We start from the raw sequence: 24615 nt of genomic DNA on the forward strand, positions 1-24615 counted from the left end.
TTAAATCAATGGTGTTCCCCGTAGTAATATATGGCTGCAAGAGCTGGACCATAAGGAAGGCTGAGAGAAGGAAGATCGATGCGTTGGAACTGTGGTGTTGGAGGAAAATTCTGAGAGTGCCTTGGACTGCAAGAAGATCAAACCAGTCCATCCTCCAGGAAATAAAGCCAGACTGCTCACTTGAGGGAATGATATTAAAGACAAAACTGAAATACTTTGGCCACATAATGAGAAGACAGGACAGCCTGGAGAAGATGTTGATGCTAGGGAGAGTGGAAGGCAAAAGGAAGAGGGGCCGACCAAAGGTAAGGTGGATGGATGATATTCTAGAGGTGACGGACGCGTCCCTGGGGGAGCTGGGGGTGTTGACGACCAACAGGAAGCTCTGGCGTGGGCTGGTCCATGAAGTCACTAAGAGTCGGAAGCGACTAAATGAATAAACAACAACAACAACAATAGCTGGTCAGTTTAACATCTGTTTTGGGGAAAATTGTAGATACAATGGTAAAAAAAAATTACTAACCATACAGAGGGACATTTCTTGATGAAGGAAAATTAGTGTGGATTTTACAAAGATAAATCCTGCCTTACCAATCTTCTGGATTTTTTGTTTTAAGAGTATCAGCAGGCACATAGATAGAGATGACCCTGTCAACACTGTATACCTGGACTTTCAAAATAGTTTGACAAAGTGCCCTATCAAAGGGTCTTGAGGTCATGGGATAAGAGGAACAGTCCTTTTATGAATTGCTAACTGGGTCAGAAAAGCACAAAGCAAAGAATTGGAATAAATGAGAAATAAGGACACCAAGCTGGAGGTAGCATGCCTCCAAATACCAGCGGCAAAGAAACAGCAAGAGGTATGTTTCAATCTCTTGCTTGCAAGTACATCCAAGACATCTGGTTGGGCCCTGTAAGAAACAAATGCTGGACTAAAATGAGCCTGATTCAGCAGATTATCTACCTTTTGCCTAGGACTTCTAAGGCTATGTTCTATGGCTGTAAAAGTCGAGGCAATAGCAAAGAACTAGAGCTTTTTGTATTTTTTTGCTGCTATCTCAAGATCACCGAGATTTTGGTAGGCCAGACATAGTAGCCCCAGTGACTTCTTGTCTACTGAAGAGTTGCAGAGAAGGGAAAGTTTCATTCAGAGGCTTCCAACATCAAACAACTATTATTGAAACTTAACAAAATTCTTCTGTCCCACTAATTACAGTGCTGCATTGTCTCTGGTTGCCTTAATGGTAGCAGGTATCTTCCAAAAGACTCTGTCAAAGTAAAAGAGAGGAAGTCCTGGGAATAATGTTTAAATTCATCTTTTAAGTTGAATTTAAACATTCAACTTAAAAAGATGCCAGATAAGATTGACAACCCAGAAAGAATTATGTTTTGTCACCATGCATGCTATATTTGGTTTGACTTAAATAATGCTTCAAAAAAACTGGCTGATCCAAAGACTTGAATTTTGCTGTGAACACATACAGCTGAAAAATGAAGTATCTATGTGGTACTCTTTCAGTATTATCCTAGCCAGATAGAAGCTGCTTTAGATGTATCTCTTTCCTACCATCTAGTGGTAATTTGGATTTTTGCATCTCAGATCTGGTGCACTTAAAGTGGGTCGCAGTCAGAGAAATTTCCAGCATCTCCTACTGCAGGAAATGCCAATTATGTGAGAGAAAACTAAAGTAAATTGGGCTTTGCCAACCTGGATGGATTGTTTCAGGAGTCATTCAGTGAATTACAAAGGGTTCCTATATTTACATTCAATGTGGAAAAAACATTTATGGCAGGTGTCATTGATTTATATGGTGCAAGTTTAGACTAGAAAACTGATTTATGGTATTGTAAGATACTGATTGTTCCACCCAAAGTAGCATTGTTAAAGACTTCAGCATGAAGGCACTTCCATATTTACATTTTGAGGAAAAATAAATATTTATGACCAGTGTCATTAAATTTGTACAGTAAACATTTGTTACAGATAGCTCATATATGGTCTTTGAAAATACTGAGTAATTTTCCCCAAGGCAGCTTTGCAAAGGAATATCTAGAGATAAACCTGCATAAAAGAGGATAACATGCATGCATGCTATTCTGTCTCTTGATGGTGTGCATTCAGTCCATTAGACAATTTCATACACAGTCTACATGTTATGTACATTATATACAGAAGGAAGTGAAAATATAGTGATCTATCCGTCACACAAAGCCAGAACTAGATATGATAGGCACAGGAAACTTCTATAGATTAGCCTTCTGTCTGTCTCTCTTTCCCCTTGCTGTTGATGTGTTTAAAATATAACTATGTATTTCCTTCATGATGATGAGAGGTTATATTCCCTAACAGGTTGTAAGATTTGTCAATCCAAAAGCTATGAAGCAGTAGTTTTGCCTTTTATATTAGCTGAGTTTCTGTCACATGCTGCCTTTCTAAGATTCACAACAGCAACAAGGTATTGCTTTTAATGGAAGGAATGTCAGAAGGCACCACAACCTGGTCTAAATCTAAAGACAAGCCTGAAATAAACCAGGTTTTTCTTCTTGCCAGATGGTTTAAAATGGAAAGTTGAAAATACATAAATTAGGAGTGAAAGGTTCAGTTTCTCCAGCAAGGGGGCAGAATCCTTTCCTATCTGTGGAGAGAGAAACACAGTCTAAAGCCCCATTTAGCTTTGTATAAATAATTTATATAAATGCGTACGTGTGTATACAGTTACAAATGTGATAAAATGTATAAATCACTTTATATTATTTTTGTCAGGGTATATTTATATACATTTGGGGGGCATGAAGAGGTTGTGGTAAATTCTTCAGCAGAGTTCCTACCCAGTGATTACATCCTACTGGTGCATTTTGTTCTGTTATTAATTACAGTGTTTGAACACTTGTTACTCTTAACTGTTACTTAAATAACAGTCAGTGCATATGTGTAAATACTCATAATTGGGGAACAAAATCCTTCATTTCAAGTGTACCCACAGCCAAAGGTTTTCAGGGTAATTCTGTTATTGTGGCAATAAAACCATGTAATTAAGCAGAGATAGTAGTGAATGTTCAAAATGTACTAGTCAGGGCAGGAATCAGCCATGACTGCCTGCGCAGTTTTCATTAAGGCATTACATAGATGCACAAGCTTCGCCTGCTATTCTTGTTACAAACATTTTCCTGCTGCCTGAGCTTCAGTGTAATGGCTGAGGAGGAGATCTCCTTGAACCCAGCTGTTAACTAAGTGGATCATTATGGCAAGTCATACATATTGCCCTTTCATGTTGTGGTGGGATTTCAGGCTCCTGCTTCTAACTTTCTTCCTGAGGCCACCCAGCTCAGAACCAGAATGCAGGCTTGATCAAGTAAGTAAGTGTACTGGGCATGTGCTGGGAGGAAACTACAGGGATTGTGGAATGGCTAGCCCAAAAATGATTGACACCTTCACCAACAAATACAAACAGTTAAAAACAAAATAACAAAGCTCACTATTGCAAAATGCCCATTGGAGCTCTGTTAACTGGCATTTCCAGTTCAGCAGTGCGTGCTTCCAGACCATTCCATTCCCAGACCCAGCTATGGCTAACAGCACATTGTCTTGTCTACTGTTTGCTACTTTTACCAGGGCCACCCAGCAGCAGAAGTGCCACAAAGGTAAGTAGTGTGTTTAGAAATAAAGCTGAGTGGCCAGTGATCCTCCTGATTCTATCACTCTTCTTCTGTCAAAAAGTTGGCCAGATGTTCCCCATCAGAACTGTCCACTATATCCTGGACTGTGTGCATTTCTTACAAACATTTCTTTCCTGCAAAAGACTTGTCAGGCATGTACTAATAGAACTCTACAAAAATTAGTTCTCCATGCCTCTTTGGAGGGTTGGCAATGAATGGTCATGGGTGGCAGAGTAAGGGTTGCCTGACTTGTTGTTTGCACATGCCACAATATTCCTAGGTAATACAAAAAAGAATGAATGCATTTTGTTCCCATGAGGCAGCCATCCTAGCAGTAGGATAGATTGCCTTCTTATATTCACAGTACCGTATTTCTTCAGATCATGTGCTTTGGCATCTGACATGGCAATTGAGAAAAAGATGCTATACCTGAGAGGCCAGAGCTAGCTCAGGATCTCTCAGCTGCTTTCCCCTACTTTCACTGCTCCAGATACCAAGGGGGAAAAAGTAATTGCAGGTTCCTTATAACTCTTGTTCATTAATTTTTTGGGCCAAATTGGCCATAACTTCCTGAAACCAGTAGCGATCCAGTTAGGCTTCACTCACTCCTCCCCACAGACTTCAGGCATAGGACTTGGGTGGATATGGAGACACAGGCAGGGTAATTAAAATAATGCAGAGCTGGAAGTGGAGCTGTGCTTCTCAGCAAGGCAGAGGGACCCAAATAAAGGAGACCTAGAATAGGGCATGAATCGAGATGGGCCGAACAGTCTCTCTGAAGCTTTCTAAAGCAGTAGTTGAAGGGAATCCTTACAAATGGTAGAAAGACTGTATCTTTTCTTCCTAAATCTTAGTAATTTGAACCTTATCTACTTTATTCTTTTTTAGATTTTCATCTGCTTAATTCGGATGTTTCCCTACGCATGCTCATTGCTTTTTCCTGTTTTCATAGCATAGACTTGTATTTCTAATCCACACGTTATTAACCTTTTTAAAAATGGGGTCTAAAAATCAGGTCTGCTGTCCAACATGGTCAGTATCCAAGTTTAGCCACAGACTGAGCATAATCAAAAAGCAAAATGTGTTCACAATATATTAGTCCATCATAGAAAGAGTTATAAACTTCTGAATTGGCTGTCAAGACATCAGCTGGTTTAATTTGTTCCAGCTAGAAATATATATTTTTATTTTAAAGAAATTTATCGTTCAGTAGTGGTACATATAGGCTATGTAGCTATCTTTCTCTTTTGATGACCAATTAAGACTAATGAGAAAATTGTAGAAAAAAAATAAGATTTTGCTAAAATTAGTATATACAGGTTTAAAAAATGAATTAAAATGCTGACTTCTACCTCAGTGTCATTCCTTAATATAATACCTTTTACACTGCAAAAACAGCAATATTTGATTGATCCCCGTGCACAGCTTTAAATTAACAAGTTGTTAATATCTTCTTTCCTATAATTATTGCAACTTCATTGAATAACACTGGGTTGAAAACATTTGGTTAGCTTTGACTGCTGAGCCTTTTGAATTGTAAGACCATTTTTTCAGGATTACTTACTCTTATATACATCTATGCATTATAATAAATGTATTTATTCATTTATTTATTTTTCAAATGTATATTCACATGCTCCTGGCAAAGCCAGTTTACATTAAACAACAATATACTACATGAAATTGTACAAACATAAGTAAGCTTCAGGGAGGAAATGCCGGTTTCTAAAATCAAGTTTTCAGATGACTTTAAAAGTAATCAAAGCAGGTAAAGACAATGGGGAGGGAATTTCACAGCACTGGAGCCACTGCAGAGTAGGCCTTAGCCTGAGTGGATTCCAGCTAGGCTTCCTCCCTCGATGGCTCTCTCAAAGGACCCTTGATTGATGAATGAATTGCCAGTTAGTAATAGAACAGGAGACAGGCAGGTCTTGAACTGTAAAGAGATTTATATGTTAGAACAAGCAGGCTGAACTTGACTCAGAAAAATTATGACAAAGTGGGTGGTATATCTGTATGTTTAAAAAAAAAACCCAAGCTCAATTAGATCCCATTGTTTGCATAATCTGTTTAATGATTCTTGTAATTACTAAATAGCATTTTCATCACTGCGAAGGTATGAGAGCCCTCAAAAGTCTTCTAGGTTGCTTATACACTTTTCAAATGACATCAGTTAAGCCAATTGGTATTTCATCTAATATCAGGTAAAAGTTGCAGACAGTAACCTCTGGAGGGCCATAGGCCCAGCCCTGAATTAAGGGATTTCAGCCAATAAACTGAAACTGGCATCAAAAATGTCTGTCACAATCACAAAGATACTGTATTTCCGCCAATATGAAACAGGTCTTGAGTGTGAAGTGCTTCAAATAACACTGGTTAAAGGCACTGTGTATTGGAGGATACTCACCACAATGTTTGGATCAGGTTAAAGTGTAGGTCACTTTCAAAATATTTACTTCAAGGTGCATGCTAGTTTAACCACCTCCTCTTCTTCCCCAGAGATCTTTAATTCTATGAGAGGGTTCAGAGATTTCTAATAAATAATTCTTGACATTCTTGTCAAATCACAGTTTGTAGAATTTGACTCTGGCAAAACACATAACATTTAAAATAACATAAAACTGAATTCAAATAGAAGTTGGACAGCCATTTGTTTCGGTCTGCGGATTCCTGTTCTGGGCACTGGAAGACCCCCAAGGTCCCTCCTAACCCTACAGTCCCATAAAACACACCAGAATCTAGTGCAGGTTGTATCTGTGGTGGAAACAATGGTCAGAAAGTGAACAATGACTAACAAATAATGAAGCAACATAAGGAACTTCTCTATCGATTAAGGTTACACAGTTAGTTTGAAATGAATAATAGAGAACGTGATAAAAGTGAATATATTTCTGCATAAGGTGGAGAAAGTGGTCAAAAGGATGTTTCCATCCTCTCTGAAAGTATCTGATCCAGAAGTACTTTACGCTTTTCATTGTTAAACTATGGCATTCATTTTCACAGAATGTAATGGTATGGATAGCTTTAAAGGAGGATTGAGATAGATTGGGCCATTTAGATCTGGGCTACAAATATCTGAATGAACATTGGATGACAGAAGACACAATTTTCTGAATCATTTTGCTGCCATCTAGTGGTTGTCCAGACATTTACAGTCCAGATCTGATAACTCTAATGTAGATGAAACTATCAAATGATGATGCAACTATTGAACTATCATAATGGTAGCTTTATATTAGCCCCAATATCAGAGGTAGCATACCCATTGGAGTATACTATTTCATTCATTCAATTCTTGTGGTTTTTCACATAGTTTGGCCATCATGGTAACAAAATGCAGGATCAAAGTGGCCTTTCTGTGATGCAAAACAATGTTTCCTACATCAAGGACAGATGGTAGTTTAAAAAAAAAACCCAGAATATCAAAGGAAAAAAAATCTAGGAATATGGATAGGTAAAGGATGGGCATTCCATCCCTATATGAATCCTGGAACATCTCTGTCCTTCTATGAACTCTGTTGACCAATAGAGTTATTTAATCAATGAATTATCTAATGGTCAAATAGTTTCATGATGGATGCAGAGCTATTAAGTTCTTAAACAGGACAATATATATTTTCATGTTGCAACATGATAGCTTGCTTTCCACTTAATCTCTTGTTTGTTTTGAAGCCTCAATCAGTTTATTTAATATTGATTGCCATTATCTGTTGTACTATAGTATGGTTGACTAGTGGTATTATCTGGGCAAATTATAAACCACCAACAGGCCAACATGGGGAGTATTTCTAACCTCACTATTTTAGGAGCACTTGAAATCATTAGTATGTGGTTAGGGTGCGTATGTGGGGTGTTTTCAGTAATTAAAACAAAATAATTATACAGTTCGATGAATATGTATCCTCAGGGATAACCTGTGTGTACTGAACAGCCAGTGGCACATGCATCTGACTCTAATCCTACTTGCTCTTAGTAGATTCAGTTCTTGCAAATCATGTGCTAACATGCAATCCATTTCAGTATCTGTTTACAAAAGATAAATAAAGCAGGAAATGAAGCAATGAAATCTTACATGCAGAGGCACAAAAATAAAACTCTAGTTTTCTAAACGTATTCCCCCTGCTGACATGGTGATTTATCTATCACTAAACATATTTGTATAACTTGATTCTATGTTTGTTTTTCAGAATTAATCAGTTAAACAGGAATTTCTTTCAAATCAGTGCACATAGGACTGCCACTTCCTTTTGATAAATTTAAAACAAATGTAACTTTAATATAGCATGGATTATTAATTTTATTTTCTTTATACTTTAGAAATACTAGAGTTATGTATTGTAATCTTATACATACCTTCTCAAAAGTAAGCTCTACTGAATTCAGTTGGCTTTACTCTCATGCAAAAGAACGAATGCATTACCTTGGAAATAAAGCTCATTGACTCAGTAGTATTTACTTCTTAGAAGTCACATGAAAAAAGCACTGATAGCATCAAGGTTTAGTGATATATGTCATGGTGACATAATGCTAGAATCCCATATTTCTGGTTAAGTGTACAATCTTTCACCTCACCTTAAAGTTACCAGATGCAAAACAAGACCAATTTCCTGCACCATTAATAATTTAGAACATGAAATTTCAGCTACATTTTTTCTACATTATTAAAGGCTCAGTAATCCCCTTTTTTGCATCTGGCCACCTTACCACCATACCTCTAGTGACAAAACTGCCAATTGCTTCATTAAAGTCAATAGTACCTACTATGCTGAATTCATGGAAGGCTTAGTTAAAAATAAGTATTTTGCATACTAAACATCTTTAAACATCTTTATTTATTTATTTATTAAATTTTGCCACCACCCATTTCCCCCTGAAAGAATGGAAATATGTTGAATTGCATGTTAGCTCAGTGGCATTTTATATATTGATCTCAGGACAATTGTTAATGTTTCATTCTAATGTAAATTTCAAGTGTATCATATTAGGCATATGGGAAGGAGAAATTTAGTTATCTATTGGCTTGAGAAACATGGATAAGAAATAATGCATTGTGTATATTTTTGTATGATATATAGTATGAAATCTCTGAGGAGATAAGGATATGCAGCATCTCAAATCCACTTGAAGTTACAATTTCTGTTTTGGAAGGGTGCCCACTTAAGGCACTTCCATGTGTTTTGTTAAGTACTGAACAAAGATGCCTTCTCCCATAGGGGGAATGTTAGGTGATTGTTTTTCCTCTTGGCAGGTAACATCAGGGGGAACTGCCAATTGCTTTCATTACCTTTTCCTGCATTAAATGTGTGAGGACAGCACCAATCTCTGCCTTCATTCCTGAGAAAGAACAGGGGCCAAAAGGGCAGGGCAAAGTATGCCAGTTTATGGATTGGAGAAAAGTATTTTAATATGGTGGTGAAGAAGAGCCCTTTGTGGCTAGATTTCAGATACATCTGGCTACAAAGAAGCTATTTACCCTATCTTTTTTACAGCAGGACTGCTAGATATGTACTGTAAAAATCCAGATGACCTCTAGATGGCAGCAAGAGTTAATTTTCTGTATCTCTTTCCTTCCAACTAGCAGTCACCTGAGTTTCTGCAGCAGAGATTTGGATAAGTTCTGTTTTATACAGCTCCTTCCCAATATCATCTGGAGCATACAATCTCCATGTTTAGAGTACAGCTACTAGATCTAGGCTGCAAAAATCTAGATGACCACTGGGCAGCAGGAAAGGGATACAGAAATCTCTTCTAAACTATTTCTGCATCTGGTGGTCATTCTGATTTTTGCAGCCAGATCTAGTAATCCTAGGTTTACCAGCAGCTGTCCAGTGCACACACTTAGCATTTTCTTGTATCTCTTTGTTGCCATCTAGAACTCTTTTAGATTTATCCAGCAGAGATCTGGTACCCCAGTAAACTAAATTGCTCCAGATCACTTGATTTATGAGCCAAGCCATATATAGGAAAATTTTGTAAGGGATTACTCTTTCACTATATTTAGGTTCTCAGCCTGCAGTTTGATCTAAACAATTGTGGATGGCACAACACCTTGAGGAGCAGATCCTTCTCCTATATTACTAGGACAAATTTTATTAAGAAAAATAGAGGAGGTGTATCCAGACGATAGCTCTGAACATTTCCAAGTATTTTATTATTGTTATTGACAAATGCTTCATTCCTCAACTTTGAACAAAATATTTTAAAAACAGAGCTGACAGACAAGGTTGAAAAATATATTTGATCTGGAATGGATTTTTAAAAAGGGAGCACAGGCTTGAGGTGTGCTCACCTACTCAGGAACAAAAATGAATGAAATTGCCGTCATACCAATCAGCACAAATGGCTATAATCTAGCATTTGTTAGGATCATTTGCTTTTCCTCCAAGAATGTTTAAATGAGGGTGGGGAGACCATTATGAACTTTATGTATTTGGAATTTGTATACCGTTATATACATATATTGAATCTTAAAGTAGAAATAGGTTTGGTGCATAGAATGTGCATACTGATGTTTGGAAGATAATGCAAAATGAATAAAACTACTAACAACACTACTACACGATTTGGATTATGCATCTAAACACTCAAGAGCTAAAATCCCTAAACTAAACTTTACATATGCCCAAGGGTTTTGACATGCTTGATGGATTTTTTAAAAAAATTCTTTTCTTAGATCAGCAGACTGCCATCTGTTTTAGAAAGAATCTTCAGCTTGCTATGTGAAATTGATGGGTGAGGGGCTGCTGTTTGACAAACACTAGCCCATATTCCTATCGCAGAACACAGAATACTTTGCACACTTGTCTGGATTTCAGCAAGGCTAGAGAAGCAGTGCTAATGAATTATCTGTGCCTTTGTCTGTGGCAGCATCCAACATTCTTCAATAGAGGTCAACAGTCAAGCAAGCACCAAACATTTGCCTCTTAACCCAGACTTCTTTCAAACTGCTGGGCAGTCAATCGGTGTTGATGTTTATGGCCTATTCCAAAGCAGCTTGTACAGACCAATCTGCAGTGGTGTGCTCGAGCCAGATTGCAGTGGCTTGCAAGACCGATATTAAATTTTCTAGAATTTTGCAAGCCAGTTGAAAGTAGAGCTGAACCACTATGCCTGCAGTCACTATTCCACAGCTAGCATGGTGGCAGCAATGAAGCTGGCAGAGCCAGCTCTTAAATATTTACCAGCACAACACTCCAATCTGTATTAGGATATTCAGACCATACTTATACTTAGTTATAAATACATCCCAAAGATTTCTTTTTTTGGTCCCTTTGAGTCAGTGCTGACTCCTGGTGACTGTCTGGACCAGTCCCTGCAGTTTTCTTGGCAAGGTTTTTCAGAAGTGGTTTGCCACTGCCTCCTTCCTAGGGCTGAGAGGGAGTGACTGGCCCAAGGACACCCAGCTGACTTAATGCCTAAGGTGGGACTAGAACTCAGTCTCCCAGTTTCCAGCCTGAAGCCTTAGCCACTACACCAAACTGGCTCACAAAGAAAAACGCTGCTACTTAAAATCTAATGAACTGTTGGATACATTGCCTACTAAGTATTCTATTAACAGCAGAAACCTTTTCAGAACTGAATTGTTGGGAGCTATTTCCACATCTCCCATTATAGTCTAAGGTGATGTGAGTGAAAAAGGGTTCTTCTGCATTACAGAACTCAAAAGTAACATTTATTAGATGAACTTTTGCCTCTGTTTGAAGAAGAGGAGGAAGAGAGGGAGACAGGGAGGTATTTGAGCTAGCCTTAGTTTCATTTTCCTTATTTTCATCTTACTTCGATTACTGGTATTATTATTATTATTATTATTATTGATTTTAGTACACTTTCATTTATTGCTTACATGGAGTAAAGGCAACCTGCCTTGGCCACTCCATTAAGAGAAAAAAGATGGGATAGATAAAGAAATAAGCAAACAAATGGTCTGAATACTGTTACAACATTACTTAATCCAACATGATAGCATTAAAATGTGTACTGCTAACTGATAGATGTCTTTTAGTTCTTTATAGCCATCCTGTACTGCCTCTCCTTTGTTGCTAAAAACTGACTCCCACATTCCTTCTATGGCATAATATGGTATAAGGATGTGAGAGTTGTTTAAGTACATTCTCCCTCTTTCACCTCCCTCCACCAAGCCTCTCAGCACAATTAGTAAAGTGCAAATACTAATAAATATGTGCAAAACAAGATGGGTGAATGTTAAGCACCTGACAGCCATTATGTATGTCATGCCTGACTTACAGTAGCATGGTCAGTGATAAAAACATTGGGGGGGAGGGGGGAACTTTCATTGATAGCTTAGACAAAATAGGGGAAGAGGAGCCTGTTGAAACATAGTACATTCTCACTCCAGCAAAACAAATACTAAGTATTTACAAATGTTGTTAATGCATGTTTTGCAACATGAAGATACTTGCAGATAGCTCTGTTCTTGCGTTTAAGGAATGACAGACCTAAGTGCTGGCAATAGCATAGGAAGGCACGAGGTCTTGGGTATCTGTGGAAGAAATGTTCCTTGGCAACAGCCCAACCTACTTCATCGGATGAATAATATGATCTCACACATAGTAACACTGACCTTGTTATTAAAATGTTCCTGAAGCATTTTAGACAAGGTGTGGACTGATACAGTGGGGGCTAAACTGCATGAGTAAGCAAGATGAGTACTAAATTAATCCTGATTGCACACACTTCTTAACTATATGGAATTAAACAGTAGTGTGTTTTATATTCACTTTTTAAGGAAAAGAAATGCCCTGTATCTTCAACGTATTGGTTCAAGGACAAGGCCTCAGTTGAATGCTCAACTGAATATGGCATCCACCTGCAAACATTTTACTACACAAACATTTAGATCACATTTTGTTACCAGCTTGAAGCATTAGTTGTCCCCCTTGCTACCAGAAGAGACTTCACATTTCCTGCAGTCCCAGATATTTAGTCAGCAGCTTGTAGCAGAAATGGCAATTTTGATCACTGCTTGTCCTTCAGAGGATCCATGAAGACTCAACACACTCCCTCATTACCAGAGAAAGTGACCAGGTCAGACACCCCATACAATGGGGAACCCTCTTTCTCCGGAGCTCTGTTAAAAACCATTCCTAACAACTTCAAAACAGCTTTAATTTTTTTTTTCCTTTGGGATTGGCTAACTATGCTCAAAGCTACTTTGGGAAGAAGAGTTTTAATGTTTTAATAATATTTTTAAAATAATATACTTCTTGGATTTCAAATCACTCGTAGCTAGTAACTGCAAGAGATAAAAATGAATAATTCAAAGGTCTGAAGTTCTAACTGAGACCCCCAGATCATGCTTGGCATTTTTGCTTTCCAGCCATTCTCTGGAGAAATATTTCTCTGCCCGCCTAACTCAGAAGTGTGTGGCCCCACTGCTGGTAATGAACTAACTCCAGAACTCACTCTGCAGTCTCCCAATGCCAATTATCTGCTATGAAAATCCACTAAATAGAGGGCAAGATGGGAATCCAGGTGGTTGGTGGGTGGTAAAGAAGGTATTGGGATGGGGGGAAATGTACTTTACCATTCTCCATTTGCTCACTTGCTGCACTGCCACACATTTATTGAATCCACATGCCAATATCTGGCATTGGACACTGCCATATTGGATTTAATTTCATGAAAAGTTTAAATGATCTTTTAGAAGTCTCAGATTTATTTATTTGTGTCAGAAGCATCACAATTAAAATAAGGCATACTTGTAAACGTAGAATTTAAACTATAAAATATAAAAGTTAAAATATGTGAAAGTTAAACAGATCTTGCCCAGAAACTGGCAACATTGTGTTCATGCTGTCATGAGGTCCTCAAATGTGCATTGATCAGGGCACAAAAACAAGTGTACATATGTATTATATACATTGTTGTCTGCATGTCTCCACAGTCACAAAGGGCAGAGGCCACCAGATACATCTGAAGTCTCAGATGTATCATTGAAATAAACAACTGGATTTGCCCAAAGAACAACAATGTATTATTGTTGTTTATTGTAAAGGCCAAATAAAATATTTATATTTATATACGTATTACATGATATATATAAATAGGAAGAAAGACTGACATCCAAGTAGTTTGTTAAAATTAGTGTCTAGCAGAATAATACTCTTCCTGGTAAATGTCAGGACCTAAAACTTGAGCAGTTCCTTTTAGAATACATGAAGCTTCTTTGTTTTCCTGTTCTTCTGATGAGTGTAAGGATTCCTCATTCTCCTGAAATAGCATGAATGAGAGATATGAAGTAGTCTTTCTGTGCAGCACTGTTCTGGCAAACAGAAAGGATGTTTAGTCCAGTAACTGTTGCCAGGTATGAGGGATTTCTGACTTTAGAAACCTTCAAATGAGCATTAGTTGCTTTTTCAAAAATGGGAACGACAGGATTGCTTTTTAGCAGAGAAAGAGTGGCCAGCTGCAAAGTTGTGAAAGGACACAGAGCGAGCATTTTAGGCTCAGAAATAAAAAAAAACACAGAGCCTTAATACATCCAGGAATCCGGTAGTGTTTGCGAGAACGATTCCTGAAGCTGTTTAATTATCACTGAAGTGTTGTAACTGATTACAGGAATTGTTCACGTTATCTAGATATTTGTGCAGTAGAAATTTCATGCCTAAATGTCATAGTCAACTGAATATCCTCCAGTTGTGACTTTAATTTTAATTATGGCCATCATTCCCAACCAGCATGGTTCAGCATAGTAAATTCACAAGGCATTCTTTAATCATCACCTCATGTTTTATCTCCATCTGAAAATCTGGAGTCATTTGAAATTCTGGCATCATCATTTTAAAAAAGTTATGGAAGAGGGCACACAATGGTATATGTACTTGTATATCTCTTTGCTTGGGGAAGTAGGCATGGAAAGAAGTGGAATGAACAGGGACAGAGGCATGCAACACAAGTAAGTAGAAGTCCAAGTACATCCTGATATAATCTGCTCACTTGCTGTGAATAATATTCAAAGAGGCAATGTTTGCACAGCATGCTTAAGTACATTTTTTTTCTCATCCTAGTTTGCTGAGCAAACCCAGAAACCCAGTCAGTTCAGTGCCAGGAGAAGAACCATTGCATCCTGTACATTCTGACAAACCATATTATCCTAGTCAGGCTAAGTTGTATGACAACAGAAAGTCAGTTTCTTCTGGGTTAGTGGTCTTACATTCTCCAGTCATTTTTCCAAGGAAATGAGGTGGAGGTGTAGAGTGCCTGAAAAGTATAAGGTGCTCTAATACAAAGCTCACTACCAAGCTGGCAAGCCACAAAACATGCCTCCCAAACATTGACTGGTTACAGCATCCAACCGTGCCCACTACTGTCTGGTCTATCTAGTTGATGAGAAGGGCCCCTTGATGTTATGCAGATTATATCAGTACTCTCTTGGTAAAAGGGCTCACTGAGATACCAGGCAGAACTGGAGGATGGAGGTAGGATTTCACTGAACATGTAAGTGAACCTGACACAATCTCTACAAGGTACAAAGTTAAGCATGACATCTATCTGCAAATTTGAATCCCCTACTGTTTGTGGGCTCATCCACACAGTCACTTTGACATGCTTTTCTCCCATCCCAGAGCTGAAAATCACATGGAGATAGATCATGCTGTACCCACAACATGCCTTTAATAAGCCACTCAGAATTATTTGCTTAAGATGGGAGGCCATATACATTTCATAAACAAACAAACACATCAGGAATGGGTCCATGCTGTGTCGCTCGTAGAGATCTCACACACTGTAATGGCAGGGACTGGCAATTGCCCTTGGTTGAAATTTGAAAATATACCAACCATGGGAAAAGCCACCACCCGTAACAACACAGAATGTGCCAGGGTGATGCTCCTAAGGTTCAGACACTATACCCAGTACATGTTTTTATTTGTTTCCCCCCCAAATAACTGTCAGCCTATCAGCCAGACAGCCACTAGATGGCTGCAAAGAATTCATCTGTCATAACTGCATAATAATTGCCTGGATTTATGCAGTCCAAACAGAGGTACTGCATGAACGTTCTTGATGATGGAATTCAAGAAAAGGATTGTGATGTGTGTGAGATGTGTTTTTAACTACACATACTCTTGGGTACATCTGCATAATTTTTCCAAAATGATTATTGACTGGTTGGCCTATCAACCACTAGTAGATAGCAAAACGTTGAACTTTCTGTTTCTCTTGGCTGCCAAATAGTGGTCAACCAGATTTGTGCAGCCAAGATGCAGCCACTAAAGAGTATTGTAGAAAAGCTAAAGTCTGAGAAACCACTTTACTAATTCTTGTAGCAAATCACAGTGTACATGCAGCTCTGCTTATCCAAAAGGATAGGTAAGGTAAAGGTAAAGGTTTCCCTTGACGTAAAGTCCAGTCGAATCCGACTCTAGGGGGCGGTGCTCATCTCCGTTTCTAAGCCTTGGAGCCGGCGTTGTCATAGACACTTCCGGGTCATGTGGCCAGCATGACGACTCGGAACGCCGTTACCTTCCCGCCGAAGCGGTACCTATCGATCTACTCACATTTGCATGTTTTCGAACTGCTAGGTGAGCAGGAGCTGGGATTAACAACGGGAGCTCACCCCGCCGCGCGGTTTCGAACCGCCGACCTTCCGATCGACAGCTCAGCGGTTTAACCCGCAGCGCCACCGCGTCCGGCTGTATGTTGAAGCCAGATCTATACTAGATTACATTCTAAATGGAGTGAACTTTTTAAAAGAACATTAAGTGAAGAGAGGAAGCAAGGACCCAGATTTCCCCAAGAATGGTAAGAGGAGGAATTCCCCCCTCCACAGGCTACAGAAGTACAAGAGCTGAGTCCTTTCAATTACATGTATTAAATTGGGGATAGGCAAGCCAATTTCAGGGTTTCATACCCTCTAGGTAAACCATGGGCCAACCACCCTGGGGAAGCCAGGTTCCATTCTGTCTCTCAGCTAAAACAATGTTGCAGAAAAGGAACTGAACCCATCAACCAGATGGCTGATCTTCTGGGCCAACTGGAGCTGGTGACCACCCTTGACACTTCAAGCCTTCTCTATGATGCACCATGGATTTTCCAGATGGGAGATCTTCTTCCATTTTCCCAGATAAAACATACTTTCATGCTGAAACATGGTGGACTGGTTTCTGCCCGCCCTGCTGGGAGGACATCTCCTCAGCAAACATTAAATGGGGTGTTTTTGCACCATAGGAACCAGGCTATATAGCTGAGCCCTAAATGCCGTTGTTTACCAATTCAAAATAAGAAAACAGTGGATATGGCAGGTGCTGAAGTTTGTAAATTCTTTCCAGTCAATACCTTATAACATCTCTTTGGCAGAAGTAACAACTTCCAAGTGCTTTCTGTAACTAGTTAAGAGTCTTTCTACCTTTGCTTCTGAATTTGTTGTCTGCCTTTTTTGCTAAACTCATCAGGAGGAGGTTTGGCTTTACTGGCTGCCGCACAACGCCAAAGCATAATACAGGCGTCCCCTGTGCTTAAAGGTTGGCAAAGTATAATTTTCTTCAGTACTTCAGCCTTCTTTCTCCAAATGTATCTTATGTAGTTATGACCCAGCAGTTCAATTTTTGTTTCATTTTTCCAAAGAACTTTGAGCCCAAACATTTCAGGCTTCTCATGGTTTTCTCTTCCATACTTTAGATAATGATTTTTGTGGTGAGGTTTCCTTCTGACAACTCACCCATGCAGATCATTGTATAAGCAACACTGTAGTGTGGACCTGTGGACATCTACTCCAGCGTCAGCTAAAGTTTTCAGGACACTGTTTACAGTGATGTGTAGTTTCTGTTTTGCAGGTCTTTTCAGTTTGGGGACAATTCTACCGGTGATTTTTTTGGTCTTCAAGCTGTCCCATACTCAATAAAGAAATTAGAGCTGAAAAGAGGTTGGATATTTCAGCAAGACAATGATCTGAAACTTACCTCCAAATCAGTCTTGAAGTACCTACAGAAAAAATGATAAAGGTTTTGGCATAGCCTCCATAGTCCATAGGCTTGAGTATTATTGAAAATAGGTGGGGAGACCTCAAGCATTTGGTGGATATAAGGAGGCCTAAGAACACTTCTGAGCTAGAATTGTTCTGCAAAGAAGAGTAGGGAAAAATTCCAGAAGTAAAAAGACTCTTGGCTGGTTGCAGAAAACATTTGGAAGTTGTTATTTCTGCCAAAAGAAGTATCACAAAGTACTGACTGAAAGAGTATTCAAGCATCTGCATCTGCCATATTCACTTATTTTAAATCTGTAAACAACTGTACAGAAGTAGTAAGCATACATTCAAATTAGTAGAAAGGAGTTGTGCTTAACTTCATATAATATAAAGGTTGTGTCAGCTTCTATTCACCTAGGATACCCTGGAACATGCAGTCTGACCAGAAATATCTAAACTTTGGCATACAGCTATAGATTATTAGCTACCTTGAGTGTTCTATGGTTAGAAAGGGAACATTTAAATGAAGAATGATGCATATTTTTTAAAAATAACAGAAAAGCACTGTATCATTGTATTATAATTCCACAAACACAACAAACAGCAAGATCCATTATGCTGAATCTTGATTTGCTTCAGGCATAGTTGGCTGAACAAGTCTCATTGGTCTGATCTGCACACATAATGCTTAGCTCAAATCAGTACATACTGTGGTTTATTTACATGTCAAAGTGAGTTATAACTAGGCATACTGTATCTACAGTGCTGTTTTCTCCACCCAATATCAACCCAGTTGATGCAAAGTTCCCAGGAGAATCTCCCCCACACGGGGGACCCTGGGCAGTTCACAATAAAAGCAATTTAAAATTTTGTAAAATCATAAATACTACCAATAATCAATAAATGTAAAATGCAATGAACTAGAACTATGCCACCCACCCCCAACTCCCAGAGCCGACCCAAAAGGATACCATGGTCGATGGTATCGAAAGCCGCTGAGAGGTCAAGGAGAGCTAGGATGGATGCACTGCCACCATCCTGCTCCCACCAGAGATCATCCATAAGTGTGACCAATGCTGTTTCTGTTCCATATCCGGGCCTGAAACCTGACTGAAAGGGGTCTAGATAATCCGCTTCCTCCAGGATCCCCTGGAGCTGCAATGCCACCACCTTCTCAACCACCTTCCCCATGAAGAGGAGGTGGGAGACTGGACAAAAATTATCCAGTATAGTAGGGTCCAGTGATGGTTTCTTGAGGAGGAGGTATACCAGTGCCTCCTTAAAGGCCGCTGGAAACACCCCCTCCTGCAAGGATGTATTTACCATCACCTGGGCCCAACCACATATCACCTCCCGAGCTTCACCAGCCAGGAGGGACATGAATCAAATTGACAGGTGGTGGCATTTACAGTTCAGAGGATCTTGTCCATTTCCTCAGGTCCAATGGGATTAAACTGTTCCCAGATAACTGGGTAAGTACGTTCCCCAGGCATCTCCACAGACCCTGTCTCACACTTGAAGTCCAACTTAGAGCGAATCCAAGCAATTTTATCCTGCAGATGCTGAATCTGAAAATTCCTCTGCATGGCCCTGTAGATGATTTTCTGGACCCCCCTTCCCCAGGAGGGATCATGTGACCTTAAACAGGGTTGCTGGGTGGCATTCTGCGGATGCAATAAGAGTGGAGAAATACTGACGTTTTGCCGCACTTACTGCCACAAGGTAGGCCTTAATAGCGGCTGTAGCTTGTGTATGGTCGGGTTCAGTCTTCATCTTTCTCCAGCGGCACTCCAGGCATCTTTTAGTCCTCTTCAGAACCCTCAGCTCCTCCGTGAACCACGGGGAATGTCAGGTTTGATGGGATAACAGAGGCCATGCAGGCGTGATCCTGTCCAAGGCCCCAGCCTCCCTATTCCAGGCAGTGGCCAGGGCCTCCGCTGGAACATGCAGCAAGTCTTTGGGTATAACCCCCAGCTCCCTCTGAAACTGCATTGGGTCCATTAGTCACCGGGGGCAGACCGATCGAATAGGTCCTGCTTTCCTACGGAGGGGGTTGGCATAGGAGAAGCTAAAGGCCACCAAGGCATGATCTGACCATGACGAAGGGGAAAGATGTAACTTTCCCCTCAGATCATATTGCCACTGCTCCAACAAGAAAACTAAGTCTGGTGTGAGGCCACTCTCGAGTCGGGTCCCGAATAATCTGAGTCAGGCCCATGGCTGCCATGGTGGCCATGAACTCCTGAGCTTCCTCTGAGGCCCACCCCAGGGATGGCAGATTGAAGTCCCCCAGAACCATAAGCCTGGGGAACTCCACTGCCAACCCCGGGACGGCCTCCAGCAGCTCAGGCAGGGAGGTTGCCACGCAGCAGGGAGGCTGGTACAGCAGCAACACTCCCAACTGCTCTTGGGAGCCCAACTTGAAGAAGAGGGTCCCACAACCAGCCACTTGTGGACCAGGGCCCCTGAAGGACACTAGACTCTCTGATGACAACTGCCACCCCTCCTCCCCTGCCCTGGCATCTTGGCTGGTGCCACTCCCAAAACCTGACTGGGCACTTCTCTGACAAAGCCACTCCTCCTTCAGGGCCCAGCCAGGTTTCAGTAATACACGCCAGGTCTGCCCCCTCCTCCGTGATCAAGTCACATATGAGGGGGGCCTTGTTGTTAACTGACCTGGCATTAAGCAGCAGCCGGAGGCCAGGGCCCCCACAGGACTGCTGTCCAGGGCCTAGGTTTAAGCACAGAGGGTCAGAACACACTACAGGTAGTAAACACCTGGGGCGTCTTCCTCTATGATGACTCACCCTCCGGCTTCTGTCATAACATCCCCTGCCCGTCACCACCTCGATAAAGTGTCCCGCCCTACCTCCCTGGATCTTCCAGTCCAATTGCCTCCAGTCCTGGACCTCTAAAGTTCCTGGTTTGAAATAGGGATCCCTCCATCCTCTCACACAACCATGCACCCATAGCAACAACCACAAGGGGATGGTGGGCCCCCAGCGCACCAGCTCTCGCTCTTGGAGCTGATAGGCCCAACCACCACCCATAGACACACTATGCCCCCCGTGCCTCTCTCACTGGACAACAGGGGGCATCACATCTGCTACCCCCAACCCCGTCTCTCACTCAGGGGGTGAGTGCTCTAACACACCACACTCACACCTGGACTCCCCCTCATCTCTCACTCATGGGGGGAGCCTCGATTCATATTGGAGGGACCCTATTAGTCCTTGCCATATCTAGCTATTGGGAGGATGAGGAGGATTGGGAAGGGATAGCCAAGCCTTAATTCAGGTCTAACATCCTACAGTGTCCAGCTACTCCAGAGATTTTCCAGTCCAGGAGTCAAAGGCCTTATTGGGTGTTTGTTTCTATTAATTTTATTTCATCATTTAAATTTTATGATTGCTCATTTAATATGTGTTTGTTCAGTGGATGTTTTCTTGGCATGACTCTAACCCACCAACAGTTCCTTGATTGCAATGGATTTTTTTAAAAAAAGAATAAATACATAAATCTGGGCTTCAAAAATCCAGGTAATCATCAGTACAGTACCCAGCATGTTTTCTTCCATGTAGTGGTCATCTGGATTTTTGCAGCCCAAATATGGTACTCCTAGACACATTACAAATCATTTTATGTGTAAAATGACTCATTATGGAAAAGGGCCTTGTATGGACATAGTTCTCGAAAATTGTCTAGAATCTGATTGACCTATATGTAGAATCTATACACAGTTAGTGTCCCTATGATGTTTTTGGGTTTTTTTTTCCTTGATCAAATGAGAATCTAGAATTCAGTGCAAATTATTGGAAGAGTTCAGATGGCTGGGAGTTATTAGAGGGCTAGTAAATCATCATGTTGCAGAAATGGGGTAGTATGACTCTCCAGTTATGGGTTAATCAGAAGTCCCAGCAGCCCTCACCACTGGCCATGCTACCTGGTGCTACGAAGAGTTGTAATTCAGCAATAGTTAGAGAACAATAGTTTTCCATCTATGTGATACAAACCTCATTGAACTTGATAAGGTTTTTCTTTTTTACTACACATGTACTATATCAGATTGTTAGTTTATAATTTCCATGCTTTTCAGACAATAATTTCAAGTTATAGCTAGCTGTAATCTTAAATCAATTTATCACTCTGTTTATGAAATAAAATTAACCATGGCGTGGTGGTTAAAGTATTGGATGAGCAGTTAGACCCAAACAAATTTCTATTCAGTCATAGCAACATACAGGGTGACTTTACCCCACTCACTTTCTCTCCTGGAGGAAAGGTAGGATATAAATTGAAGACAATAAAGTAAAATTAAAAAATATTTCATGAGCTTTCTTTCTGCCTCTTATTCAAATCATAATTTTTGTATGTTTTCAGATCAGGTGTACTATAGCATGATTGAGTCCCCTATTTATAATATCTTTTTCCAGTTTCTGCAGAATTAGTTAGTTCCTATAATTCCAAACTCCAAACTGGGATTTTTCTGCAAAAGACAATAATTTTCTGATTTTTTCCAATTACTGCAAGCATATCACAGATGCTTAGTAACCTTTCCAAACATACTGTTAACACTTGTCATACAAATAGAGAATAATTAATTATCATGCCTAAAGTGTGACATTTTCTCCACAAGGGCCTTGGGACTTCTAGGCCAACATTTTTAACTTGTTCCTAGCAGGATACTCCAATTATGAGCATCTGCTGTAGACAGTTATTTTAAATGACAGCATTGGTGATATAGATAGATAGATAGATAGATAGATAGATAGATAGATAGATAGATAGATAGATAAAAATAAAAATAAAAATAAAAATAAAAATAAAACTGGGAAACACTTGTACAACGTTTAGAATAGAGTAGTACTTGGGCTGAGTTCAAACACTGCAAGAAGCCATGATGTGATTTGTTTGGTTTTGGACCCTGTCTTTATGGTTTGTGAACCATGGCGTTGATTTATTCAATAAAACATTATTAAACAAACCATGGGGTAATGTGATATGTAAACCAGGCTATAGTTCTATTTGTGTTAATCCAGAGCTTCCAACCTCTATGACCAAATATGAATTTCTAGTATTTGAAGTCCCTGAGTGCTGTCCATGCTAGAGTAGTCCTACGGGAACCAGATCTTCTATAAGACTTCAGGTTGTTTTATCCCTGTTCTAATAGGATATATTACATATCTTCCCCAATGTGGTGCCCTCCTAATATGTTTGATTGCAACTCATGCTAATCTTGCCAGACAGCTTGTGAGCATCCTGTGCTGACTTGGAATTCTGGGAGTTTCAGTCCCAGTCCATCTTGAAGGTACCAGATTGTGGAAAGATGAATAAAAGTATAACTCTTTCCAACTGTTGTGAAAAGTAAACAATGTATCTAGATCTTTGTAGCTTATTTTATTTTGTTTTAAAAAATGCATTTGTTTTCAACTGGTTTTCCATTTTCTTCTTCTCTTGAACAGTTCCACCAAGTGAAAAGAGTGATGACCATCCTTTTCCTTACTATGGTTATTTCATACTTGAGTTGCATGAAAGCTGCCCCAATGAAGGAAGTTAGTATCAGAGGACAAGGCAGCTTGGCTTATCCTGGTCTTCGGACACAGGGAAATCTGGAGACCCTCAGTGGGCCCAATGATGCCACAAGAGGATTAACGTCTTTGGCAGACACTTTTGAACACGTCATTGAGGAGCTCCTGGATGAGCAGCAGGTCATTCAGCCCAGCAAGGAAAATAAGGATGCAGACTTGTACTCAACTCGGGTGATGCTAAGCAGCCAAGTGCCTTTGGAGCCTCCCCTGCTCTTCCTGCTCGAGGAGTATAAAAACTACTTGGATGCTGCAAACATGTCCATGAGGGTCCGGCGCCATTCTGACCCTGCTCGCCGTGGGGAGCTGAGCGTGTGTGACAGTACTAGTGAGTGGGTGACAGCAGCTGAAAAAAAGACTGCAGTAGACATGTCCGGAGCAACAGTTACAGTCCTGGAAAAAGTTCCAGTACCCAAAGGCCAACTGAAGCAATATTTTTATGAGACCAAGTGCAGCTCAAAGGGTTATGCAAAAGAAGGTTGTAGGGGCATAGACAAGAGGTACTGGAATTCCCAGTGCCGAACTACTCAGTCTTTCGTCCGAGCTCTCACCATGGATAACAAAAAGAGAGTTGGATGGCGCTTTATAAGAATAGACACTTCCTGTGTTTGTACACTGACCATAAAAAGGGGAAGATAGTGGATTCGTGTTGGATAGATTATATTGAGACAAAAATTATCTATTTGTATATATACATAACAGGGTAAATTATTCAGTAAGAAAGAAAATAATTTTATGGACTGCATGTATAAAGGAAGTTTATACAGTACCGTGGTTCCACAATCTATTTATTGAACATGTCCATGACCTAAACGGGAACAAAAGGAAAAAAAAATCCATTTGCGCACAACTTTGAAAACAAAAGAAATTGCATTACATTCCTCTAACATTGTGATTTGTTGCCGTTGCCAAGAATTGAAAACTTAAAAAAAATAAAAAAAATAAAATTGCATGCTGCTTCAATTGTGAATTGATGATAAACTGTCCTCTTTCCGAAAAAAATTGAACCAAAACATTCCGTTTACATTTTAGACAGTAAGTATCTTTATTCCTGTTAGTATTATATCTGTTAACTGCTTTTAAATTCTTCTGGTAGCGTTGGAATTAAAACAATGTCAAGGTGCTGTTGTCATAGTTTTCCTGTTGACTTTTTTTTAATTTTAAAATTCCCACATGATTTTAAAAGAAGGGAGATCTTCCACCCTGCCATTAACATATATGTTCTGGAGAAACAAATTTGGTTTTTTTGTTTTGTTTTGTTTTGTTTTTGTATGTTGTGAAGGTGTTTGCAATATCAAATCAGACTACTGAAAAAAAAATAAAAAAGAGGCAACTAAAAAAAGTCAGTGTTGATGTTCCACCCAGTGCTCTTTTCTAGTCTACACTACAAGCTACCCTTCCATTTTGGTTAAGGTCCATGGGGATTCTCTGAATTTTGCTTGTAAC

General features: G+C 39.9%; 1 protein-coding gene across 2 annotated transcripts in view; it reads left to right on the plus strand.

Annotated features, from left to right (window-relative positions):
• Positions 1–24139, plus strand: part of BDNF (brain derived neurotrophic factor) — a 49343-nt gene extending 25204 nt beyond the window's left edge. For both annotated transcript variants that reach the window (XM_063289545.1, XM_063289547.1), the window contains exon 2: positions 23047–24139. In XM_063289545.1, coding sequence (XP_063145615.1) covers positions 23068–23808 — 741 coding nt within the window. In that variant the 5' untranslated portion in view covers positions 23047–23067 and the 3' untranslated portion in view covers positions 23809–24139. The remainder of the gene's footprint in view (positions 1–23046) is intronic.
• Positions 24140–24615: the final 476 nt, after the last annotated feature.

This window comes from Candoia aspera, chromosome 1 (assembly GCF_035149785.1).
Source record: "Candoia aspera isolate rCanAsp1 chromosome 1, rCanAsp1.hap2, whole genome shotgun sequence".
Taxonomy (NCBI): Eukaryota; Metazoa; Chordata; class Lepidosauria; order Squamata; family Boidae; genus Candoia; species Candoia aspera.